Source organism: Amaranthus tricolor, chromosome 15 (genome assembly GCF_026212465.1).
Source record: "Amaranthus tricolor cultivar Red isolate AtriRed21 chromosome 15, ASM2621246v1, whole genome shotgun sequence".
Classification (NCBI taxonomy): Eukaryota; Viridiplantae; Streptophyta; class Magnoliopsida; order Caryophyllales; family Amaranthaceae; genus Amaranthus; species Amaranthus tricolor.
Window position 1 is genome coordinate 1670195 of NC_080061.1, and position 12593 is coordinate 1682787.

The window sequence follows — 12593 nt, forward strand, 5'->3', positions numbered from 1 at the left end:
AGGGAAGACACGATCTGCGTGAACTTGGTATACGCTCAGAACTACATCCTATAGGTGCGTGTACTCTCACACCTTTATAGTTTTAAGTTTAAAATTAATAATAAGATATGTAACATTTTGTTTTGAAGCAGATGGCTGAAGGGCCAATTAAACATGCTCGGAGCTACAATGTCTGTTACACAAACGGATATAGATTCCACAAAGTACTTCATGCAACAAATAAATATGCAGACAATAGTGGAGTATGCGTCAAAGCTGCTGACAACAGTCTTGACGAAGATGATTTTTACGGGCAATTGCTTGAAATTGTAGAGGTTGAATATCCGGGAATACCTATCAAAAGAGTGACGTTGTTCAAATGTCGTTGGTATGACCCAACTACTTCTGGAAATTACCACGGAACAAAAATTCATAAACAATATAAGTTATTTGACATTCATCAGGGTCGTTCATATCGTTTATACGATCCATTTGTGTGGCAAGTCAAGCATGTCAAGTATATTATCTTCCTTATCCGAGTACAAGACAAAATTTAAAAGGTTAGAGAGCGGTTTGCAAAGTCAAACAAAATAAATTTGACAAGGCAGTAGAACAAAAATCCGAAGATGTTGCTTTCCAAGAAGAAAATAGGAACCGTATTGAAATTGAATAGGATGTTTTTCAGACACCGCTTCTTAATCCATCTGGCGAAATTGTTCAACAGGTGCATCACGATAATGATGAAGATACTGAAGAAGATGTGGATCTTGTACTGTCAGAAGATGAAGAATCCGAAGATGAGGATGTTAAGAACAACAACAACAACAATAATAATAATAATAATAATAATAATAATAATAATAATAATAATAATAATAATAATAATAATTATAATAACAAGCTACGAATAGGCGACGACCAGTGTCCCGTCGCCCATTAGTCAGAGACTGATTTTCCTTACTGTGAGACGCAAAGGTGCTGATTACCGAGGTCGCTAATTTCAAAAAGTCAAATCCTGTCATGTCAACGCCGCTAGCGACGAACCAGCGGCGGGGAGGTTTGTCGCTAATTTTATTTTGTGGGTACCACTCATCTCCAACTAATACAATTCTCAACTTCTTACTAAAAGGTTAGTGATTATTGTTTATTTCTTGATGATTATAATGATGAATTATGTTTGTATGCTATTTTATTTTATGTTTGACTTCGAATTATGAACTAATTGGTCGTCTTCAACATGTTTTTTCATCTTATTTCATGATGTTTAAGGACATGTTCTCTTCGTCTGATCTGATTGGATCTGATCTGAATTTACTAAGGTCTGATCTGATCTGATCTGATCTGGTCTGATCTGAATCTTTCTGATCTGATCTGATCTGGTCTGATCTCATCTGATCTGGTCTGGTCTGATCTGAAACTTTCTGATCTGATCTGAATAGTTATAATGATTATTATTATTATTATTATTATTATTATTATTATTATTATTATTATTATTATTATTATTATTATCATTATAATAATAATAATAATAATTATAATATAATAATAATAATAATAATAATAATAATAATAATAATAATAATAATAATAATATAATAATAATAATAATAATAATAATAATAATAATAATAATAATAATAATAATAATGGTATGGTTTGATCTGATCTGGTCTGGTCTGATCTGATCTGGTCTGGTCTGATCTGGTCTGGTCTGATCTGGTCTGATCTGGTCTGGTCTGGTCTGATCTGATCTGAATAGTTCTGATCTGATCTGATCTGATTCCAATAAGAATAAGTAATAAGTCAAAAAAATAAGTTAAAGAGAACACCTTCGAAGTTGAATTATGCTACAATCTGAGATTTTTTTTATTAGGGAGTTTTTTAATTTAAGATTTTTATTATTATGTTATTTCAGTTTGTTTATGTTTTTTTTTAATATTTTTAAAATTTTTGAATTTTTTTTTATTTGTTTGAATTATGGTATTAATTACTTGAGCATGTTATTTTTCAATGTAATTTTCAAATTATGGTTAAAATGTAATTTAGGAATTATGGATGACAAATTTAGGAATTGGGATGTTATTACGGAGTACTTTACTTGAATATTAGTTGTAGAATATGTCAACTGGGGCATTTTATGGTATAAATGAGATTGATTTTAGTTGAAAATAATATTAGGGTTTGATATAAATATTATAGGCAAAATGAGCAGCGACCCTAAAGATTGGTCTAGCGACATCTTTTTGAATATTATGTCAACTAACAACGAGGACAATAGTGATGAAGAAAACAACCAACGAGTTGATGGAAGTAGTGAAAATACTCTAAGTGATTGCATAAATAATATGGAAGAGCACAATGGAGACGATCCTCGTCCCGATCTGCCATGGCTACCAACCACAAACATGTAAATTTTTTATAATCTTATTATCATTAATATTTTTTCATTACTAAAATTTCACTGTAAACTAATTTTGTTAATTATTATAAGATTTGATCTGACATACGGGAATACTATTGCTTCAAAAGTAAGGGCTACCTTTAACTATCGACATGATGTTGAAGGTAGTAGTTGGAAGAGTGTTAACAAATCGACGAAAGACTTTTATTTTAATGAATTTTAGGTAAAATTATTATCTAGTTGTTTATTTTTACACTTTTTTACAGACAATTATTATTTTAATGAACTTAAGGTACAATTATTAAGAATTTGTTTTGATGACACTTTTTGGTATTTAGAAACAATACAAATGGGATTCTGGCCTCGAACCTTTCATTCGGAAGGCATGAGAGGAAAAAGCGGCAAAGCGCTATTTGGATATGCTTTACAAATGGCGCAAAACGTTGAAAAGCAAGCCTAATTTTAAACCCCCTTCCATCGATAATGACACTTGGGCGCGATGGAAAGCTGATTGGGAACGCCCTGATCATAAAGCCGTATCGGCTAGGAATTCCTCCAACCAATGTGGAGGAAGAGACAAAGCAAAAGCCACCCATATAGGTGGCTCAGTCCCGCACGCCAAAACAATGCAAGATTTGTTGAGTATTTAGTTAATTAATTTCCCATTATATTGAATTGGTTTATGAACTTTTGTTTAAATTTAAATCGTTTTTTTTATATTTCAGGAATAATCGAAAGGTCAAAGACCCACACCCTATGAAATATTTACACGAACACATGAGGTCTTTGACAATGAAACTGGAAATTGTTCCCAATGGACTAATACCAAGTCACAAAAAGTTAATGTAACTATCTTTTAAACTTGTTTATTTATTTTAATTTTTTAATTAATGCAAAAGGTTTATTTTTAATTTTTTTAAAGTATCAATTAATATTGTTTATTTCTAATTCATTTGTTTGTTTTGTTGAAGGATGAATATCGTGCTTTAATGGAGGAGCATCCAACCCACCACCCAAGTCAAATTTGTTTGGATGCTACTAAAAATGTAGAAAGCGGGACAAGCACAAAAAACAAAAAAAAGAAAGAGGTATTAGGGGTTGGGTCCGCCTCCCATATTATTTATCCACCCAAGCCAACGAATATTCCGTCTTCTCAACCTCCGCAACCTGATTATGATGCCATAATTCAACAAAGGTTTGCGGATTTAGAAGCACGACAAATGGAGTTCAACAATCGATTATGGGAGGCGATAAGAATGGGAAATGCTCAAACTGCCTGTGAGACTCATCAAAGGCTGACTGAACAAATCCAAAGACAACGAGAAGAGTTTTTGAAATTTATTCAATCGCATTTCAATTTGTTTCAACCTCCTCCTCCCCCTCCTCCTGAGCAATAATTTATATGTAATTTTTGTAACTTTGTAAATAAACTTTTCTTTTATATATAATATGTCTTATTTCTTTAAGTTTATTTATTTGTTTTATGTGTCTAATTTTATGTTAATATTACAACAAATATAAAATATATATAAATATAATATATGCATATTATTATTATTAATATATTTACTAATATATATAAATATATTGTTATAATAAATATAAATATTAAATATGCCCAGAAATTTCAATACGAAATCGGCGACGAACTGTTGGTCGCTAAGTGGTCGCCACTTCAACGACAGAGGATGTTGGTCGCTAAGTGGTCGCCATTTCAGCGACGACAACTCTAGGTAGCTGAGTGGTTGCCATGTCAGACACTGTGGCGAGGGAAGAGTTCGTCGTTGGTTCGTCGCCACATGTTTCTAAGATTTCACAATTTGAAACATTTGTAACGGAAAATAGAATCACAAATAAAAGTGAGGTTTATGTATTGCACAAGGAAAGCTTTACAAGTAAACTCTCAATTGTTGTGTACAAATGAATGCCTTGGGGTACTTATAGGCAACACCCCTTACTACTTCTAATTCTAGAACATTCGAACCTCCTCAAATGGAGGGATCTAGATTACCTCTCTCTAGAGAATTCTACACAATTACAAGTGTTAAGATACTCTAAAGTATGTACAAGAGTTCCTAGAGAATTCTAGACATTGGATATTTAGAAAGATCCTTCAAGAGTTTTCTAGATCCTTCTAGAGTTCTCCGGAACCTTCTAGTGTGGGTTGTTCTAGACCCACATGCTCCACAAGCTTTTTGATGATTCCGGAAGTCTCTATAACCTTCTTTTGATGTAAGACACCCGGACACCAAGTTTCGTGCCTCTGTCTTGTGTAGGGGCTACGAGCAATGCGTGACATAGTGCCAGCATGGAAAATGCTCCAATACAACGTATGCTATTCATATTAGCAAAAGTAATTGGTTGTTCCATACTTTTTGTAAATTTCTTTCCTGCTTATTTTTCAGTTTATTCTTCAACTTATAGACTTAATCTATATTCAATTACCAACAATTTAAGAGGTCTTGTGATTTGAGAGGTCTTGTGATTTGTGGGTTTAATGATTTGAGGTATTATAGCTTTGTCTCAATCACCGTAAATAAAAAATCCATATTCCCAAAAATCCAACATTATAATTATAATATTTAAGAATATTTCCAAATATTTAATTGAACGTATTATTTGATAAATCCTCGTTTCTCTTCCTGATTAGGAAAGTTTTTAGATTTGAGAATTATTAAAAAGATTTGAGAATATTCGAAAATACTTGAAAATATTTGTGATTCTATTTTCCGTTACAAATGTTTCAAATTGTGAAATCTTTACTTACATGAACGCAATAATAATGGCAGTGATTAATAATGCTATGACTATTTATATTTATTAGCTAGTTAGATACCCGTGCCGATTTTTATAAAATTTAAAATTTATGAAACTAGCTACCCATGCACGATTTTAACAAAATTTAAAATTTATGAAAATATATGCTCAAATGTAATCCATGATTATTTACGACTTGTAAATTGAATTTATAAAGTTTGATGACCATGTGTTAAGAGTATCCTTTAAAATATTGGATAAATCAAGTTGTAATTTGAAAACTTTAAATAAATCATAGCATTATTAATCACTGCCATTATTATTGCGTTCATGTAAGTAAAGATTTCACAATTTGAAACATTTTGTAACGGAAAATAGAATCACAAATATTTTCAAGTATTTTCGAATATTCTCAAATCTTTTTAATGATTCTCAAATCTAAAAACTTTCCTAATCAGGAAGAGAAACGAGGATTTATCAAATATTACGTTCAATTAAATATTTGGAAATATTCTTAAATGTTATAATTATAATGTTGGATTTTTGGGAATATGGGTTTTTTTATTTACGGTGATTGAGACAAAGCTATAATACCTCAAATCATCAAACCCACAAATCACAAGACCTCTCAAATTGTTGGTAATTGAATATAGAATAAGTCTATAAGTTGAAGAATAAACTGAAAAATAAGCAGGAAAGAAATTCACAAAAAGTATGGAACAACCAATTACTTTTGCTAATATGAATAGCATATATTGTATTGGAGCATCTTCCATGCTGGCACTAGCTCATCACTACCCAAATAAGCAATTTTATGTAGTCGACACAGTAGATCAAGTTGCTCCATGGAATCAACCTGTACCACCCTTTTGGGAACCTCAACTACCCGATTTGCTTCTTGCTCACCGAAATGTAAAACTGCACTTTCATAACAATATTCAACAATTCATACGACAATGTCCCTTAATCTTTATAGCAATTGAAATGAGAACTAAGAAAAAAGGGAGAATCGAGCTTAATAAGTGGATGGAAGCAGTGCGTCTTATTAGAGATAATGCAGCTGTTTCAAAATACATCATCGACAAATCGGACGTTCCTTTTGACGTTAGAAACACTATTATGGATGTGATACAACCAACTCAGGTGGTACATAGTAACTACACAAATCCTGAGTTTTTTAGTCATGGGTCCGCGTTTGATACTTTATTGAATCCGAGAAGAGTTGTATTTGGACATAGAACACCGTACGCCAATTTAACATTGTTGCACCATATTTACAATTTTGTTCCTAAGAACAATAGGTTGGTAATCAATGATGCAAGGAGTGTGGATTTCACAAAAATATACTGCAATGCATTATTGGGTTTCATGGGGACTTTGGCGAATATTGGTTCCACTTTTGCCGATGATTTGAATATTGATATTAATCAAGTTTTTCGGATTGTCGATAGTGAAGACAGATTGGGACATGGTTTTTTGGAACCAAATGTAGCAGTTGGTGGTCCTGCTCTTCAGAGGGATATAGCTTACATGGCATATATGGCCGAAGAAGGTGGCCACAAGGAAATCGCAGCATTATTCAAGGGGTTCATTGAGGTAAATAAGAAAAGAAAAGAGAAGTTCGAAAAAAAAATGCTTAAATGTATGCATTCTCTCAGAGGCAAAACAATTGTTATTCTTGGGTTAGCCTACAAAGAAGGAACTGAAGATATGTCGGATTCTCCATCGATTTACATATGCGAGCAGCTAATGAGAAATAAGGATGTCACTCTTCGTGTTCATGATTCTATTGTATATGATGAGATTATAAAGTGATGTTTAAAAGCAAATGGAGCACGAGAACAAAATTTGCATATATTGCCGTTGCGTGATCAACTTTTTGTAGATGCAGATGCTATATGCATTATGACACGAGCTCAGGAGTACCTCACCAATATTTGTTCTAATCAATGTTTCACCTTTTTACAAAATTGCTAAACTCTGAATATAGCCAAAAAAAACATTAAATACTACCATATTACTTTCTTTTTTTCTTTTGTATCGTCTTCATTAGAATAATAAAAATATTTCATATATATTATTTTATTTTTCATATAATATTGTATATATTTTTTGTGTAATATTTAGGGGAAGTATTATGTTGTTCCATAGGTCCAAGTTGTGATGGCCACGGAGCTGGTTACCCGGAACCGAACCGGTTCCGAACCCCTTGAAACCGTCCCGGAACCGGAACTGTTTGCGACAAGTTCCGAACCGCGGAACCGTGAAACCTCCGGAAAAAAAACTGCTTGAACTGGACCTAAGAACCGCGGGTCGGAACCGGAACTGGAACCGGTCCTGGTGAACCGGCCCACAGGTTCCATGGAACCGGAATCGGTCCGGGTGAACCAGCCCACAGGTTCTTTGGAACCGTTCGAAAAAGAGTCGTTAACTAGCCGTTGTGATTTTTACTATAAATATATATCACTTTCAATAATTTTCATTTACAACTCATCTCTTCTCCTACTCTCACTACTTACTCTATCTACTTAATTACGCAATTATTCTCTTAATTACATAATTAGTCTTTTAATTATTTCTTAATTTAGTTAATTACATAATTAGTCTATTAATTATTTTTTTATTTCTTAATTCTATTATTATTTCAATATTATCATGTCTTCTTTTTTAAAAAAAGTCTCTAAAAAAGTTACTAAAGTGGCAAAATTATTGGGAGGTTCTAGCTCCAAATGAATGCCCACTTCAACTCCGTCCATATCAACAACACCTCCCATTAGTAATTATAATTATGAACTAAATTATCCAGAAGGGTACGACCAAGAATTACACGATTATGCAGAAGAAGTGGAAAGAGAAATACAAATTGATGAAGAAGAAGAACAAGAAGAGGAACCAACGACCCCTATTGGGATACATAGTTCTCGACAGTCATCAACAATATCACATGAAAAACAACTACTACAACAACAATAAAGACAAGCTCGTGGTAAACGAGTCAATTTCCAAACTATCAATTAGTTTTATAATTTTATTCTTCAAATTGATTAAATTTAAAATTATTATTTATTTATATATTGTGGTATTCGAGTATGTCTTTATATTTTAATTTAGATGAAAATGAACCAGTAAGACAAATTTGTGAAAGTCAAGGAGTAAATCCCTTAGTTTCATACAATTTCACCAGAGGTAAATACTTTTTAAGTTTTTTATACATACACGATATTCATATTTTATAAATCAAGAATGTATTAAAAATTCATTTATTGCATTTTGTGAATACGTGTTAGGTGGTGGTACGGGATCTTTTAAAAAACATTTGGCAAAGAAGCATGGAATTACAAAAGAAACTCATGCAGCAAGCGGCAGCGGGACCACAAGTGGAAGCCTATAGTGGGACATTTCCAGCACAGGTATGCCTTTTAAATATAATCGTAATGATATGATTGATGAATTTTCTAAATATGTAATTTGTGATGAATTGCCATTTAACCATGGTGAAAGTAGGGCATACGAGCATTACACTAGAAAAATACTTTGCAACCACAACATAGAGCAATCCCTAGGAACACTCTTAAACGACATGCAGGTGAAAACATAAAATACAGACTAGTAGAGATATGTAAAGAATGGAACTTATTAGATAAGATATTTTGTTGTTCTACCAATCATTAGATCGCCCGCCTAGTGATGTACATAATTATGTTGAAACTTGTAAAAAACTTGTAGCAGAACTTTATGATTACTATGCTAGTCTACATAACCCAAAACGCGATACGTCTAGGCGTGCTAGCGTCTTAGCACGTCCCTCTTATTATAATTCCGTAATAGCTAATATAATGAGCCAAGATGATAGTTTTGTAGGATCATCTTCTTCTTCACCCTCCACTGCATATTTAGAATTAGATAATTATCTTAAACATCACTTTGAAATTGACCAAGGTAGCTATAATATTTTAGAGTGGTGGAAAGAAAAATCTATAAATTTTCCATATTATCGAGAATCGCAAAGGATATCCTTGCAATTTCTGCTTCTACGATTGCGTCGGAGTCTGCTTTTAGTGCATGTAGAAGAGTTTTAGACGAAAAGAGATCTCGTCTTGCTTCACATAGTATTTAAATATGTGTTTGCAAGAAAGATTGGGATCAAGCGAAGATTCGAACACAAGGACTAAGGAATGATGATGATCAAGGCGATGATGATGATCCATGGATGATGATGGATACATCTGCATCATCGTCAGGAGGAGAGTCAGCGGAAGCATCTAACCAACCAGATGATGATGACGAAGACGAATAGAATCCATCGGACAACGATAAATCAACATTCAACAACTACAAATAAAATGTATGACAAAGAACTAGGTGGGCTTTGATTCCTTCAAGATACATAGGCAGCTCAGTATTCCTTTGGGTACTAGGTTCAAGTCCATTTTCTCCCTCTTTTTTTATTAATCGCCTTTATCGACATTATCGTTGATTTTTCTTATTAATTTATTTTTTTCATTCTTTTTAGTAAATATTTTAATAATGATTACAACTTGACAAGTAATGAATTTCGCTAATAATCAAGTAATCATCAAAGGTACGTCCGCAATATTATAGTATTTTTATATTATATAAATATTTAAAGGAAAAATAAAAATGGAATCGATGGTCCGACCCGCCCGTCCCGCGAGTTGGAACCGCCTCATGAACCGCTAAGGAACCATTTGGAATCGTCAGGAACCGGAACCAGATGGAACCGGCCCAACCCGGACCGTGGCCATGCCTAGGTCCAAGTGATTGTATATATTTCCCTATTCCTTATGAAATACATGCTAATCATGCTTATTGGTACTATTAATTGTTTAAGCTTATTTTATATATTGTGGTTATTATGTAAGAAAAATTATAGTTAAATGAGATTTTATTTGAATCAAATCATTAGCTTTATAATTGTTATATGTAAATAATTCAACATATAAATAATTAAAATATGGCATTATATAGGGTAAAAGGTCAAATATACTAAGTATAATGGAATGAAGGAAGTACTTGGCAAAAATATTGATCAATAATTCAGTCCATAATCACTACTGTCTCTGCCGCAAAGAGATTGTTTTGCTTTCAATTTAGTTCTCTCTTTAACTTTACAGCATTTTAATTTAGATAGTCTTTTTATTACTTTTTTTATTCTCAAGTATCAGGATATTTTCTCTCCTTTTTTCTGTTGATTGTGGGTGGTGCAATTTCTTAGCGATGGAGGGAATATTTACCACACAAATTAAAGATAATATTTGTAGAAGTTGATTATGAAAAAAAGACAAACCTAATGAAGGAAGAAGATGAAGTTGGAAGACAAGATGATGTGGCCACGACACAATTTGTAAAATTTGAGTATTTCTCTTTTTTCTCACTATGGATGTTATATTGTTCTTTATGAAGAAGAAAGAACCCACTTGGAATAACAAGTTTAAGGGAAAGCAAAATTTATATGTGACTTTTTTTCTAAGGTGTTGGTTTGGGTTTATATAGGCATCCAACCAAAGAGATTGATTGATGATGCCTTAGCAATGGAATCTCAATGACTCTTTTGTCCCATTAAAATTACAATATTATATATATATATATATATATATATATATATATATATATATATATATATATATATATATATATATATATATATATATATATATGTATGAGCTTTTAAAAAGTAAATGTTGTAATTTTAGTGGAACAGAAGAAATATTGATTGTTATTTTTCCCTAATAACTTGTCCTTAATTTCATCGTACTAGCCTACACACTTAAAGACTATTTGTGTTTTTTTCTCTTTAAAATCAATGTGGCTTTTTAATTCAAATGTTATAATATGGTTATAACATTGGAGTAAATTTTTTGAAATTTCTTGTCATGTAAATACTTCGGTCCCCTCAAAGCATCAATCACCGAAAAGAATTATTGGGATAAATATTAAAAATTATGAAAACAATAAAATAAATTGTGTGGATGAAATTAAAATTAAGAAATTACGTGGATCATAATTAAAGAAAATAGTGAATTTATTATCCAAAGTAGAAATATTTTAAAGTAAAAAATAGACATACCAAAAAAGAATTTGGTGCCAAAGTTATGGAGAAAGAGAATAAGTCTAAGGAGTATACTTTTTAGTAGCTAAAAGGAATAAGAAGAATTAATCTTTCTTTGTAAGTGGTGAAAAATAAATTCTTATCATTTGGGTGAAACGGAAATTAAAGGCAAAATCATCAACCACGAGATCAACTTGTGGATTTCAAAATAATTATACAAAATATTTAAAATTAGTAGATTAGATAACCAGTTAAGTTTAATATGTAAATAAAAAATTAGAATAAAAAAATATGTAAATAAAAATTAAAGAGAAAATATAGAGTAGTATAGAGGTTATAATCAAAATTAAAACATGACAAATGTCATACAACAAACTAAAATCAAATAAATTGCAAATTGAATATGAGGGAAAGAGTAATATGAAAAAAATATAGACATAATATAGACTAATTAAATTTAGTCATACTAGCAACGCACCTTGAGCAGTCTAAAAAATATGCATCGGAAATCATCATATGGACAAGAGTACCTTTTTTTTTCACCGTAAGACGCACTATTTTGAAATTCATTGTACGAATTTTTTTAATTAGCTAACAATTTGGACTAACACAAATCTTATCAAATAGTTTTTCTATTTAAATGTTATTAAATTTTTATTATTTAATAAGTAATTACAATTTAATGGGCTAATATATAATACTATAATAAGATGATAAAGTAATTTTGGAAATATTTAGTTAATTTACTATAAAAGTCTCAATTATTTACCATTATTCTTCCTACTTGGTACCAGAAGGGGAATACTATTTTAGGGTTGAATTGGCAATTGGTAATTGTTGGTTCATGATGGATTAAGTTGAGTTGTTTGATCATTAGGTACTTGCTAGCATTTTTTATTTTTATAGAGCTAATAAATTAAATATCATTTATCCCAATACAATTTTTAACTATTTAACCAATAAATAAATTAAAAGTTTAAAATCAAAATATAAAATCGATCAAAAAGTTTTTGTAAAACATACTCATTATATATCCTTTTAAATATTGCCCAATAATTACATTTTATTCACTGTTTAGTTTGTTTTTCATCACAAAACAAGTATTCCAAGTTTATATTGACATCAGATTACTATAATCACTCCTCATCTCCTTTTAAAAGATGAACTTCTATTTATGATCCACAATTGAGTCCGAAACAACACATGAACCCTTAAATATCATTTGCTTCATTTGAATATTAATTTGTAGTTAGTGAATAAAATAATTAATAAGTAAATTAGACGAAAATGATAAAAATCGTTGACAAAAGAAAAATAAGGGTAAAGTAAGTAAAATAATCCAAAATAAAATTTGATTTCTAATTAAAAAAACGTAGAATCATT

At 31.2% G+C, this 12593-nt stretch overlaps 1 protein-coding gene across 1 annotated transcript; it reads left to right on the plus strand.

Moving 5' to 3' along the window:
• The first annotated feature begins 5854 nt into the window (after window positions 1-5854).
• Window positions 5855-6955, plus strand: LOC130801739 (UDP-glucose 6-dehydrogenase 2-like). Its single transcript, XM_057665620.1, has one exon. It carries the CDS (start codon window positions 5855-5857, stop codon window positions 6953-6955), a length of 1101 nt encoding a protein of 366 aa, XP_057521603.1.
• The last annotated feature ends 5638 nt before the right edge of the window (window positions 6956-12593 follow it).

Coding starts and splice junctions, on each gene's coding strand:
- LOC130801739 (XM_057665620.1), top strand. CDS start 5,855: ATGGAACAACCAATTACTTTTGCTAATATGAATAGCATATATTGTATT.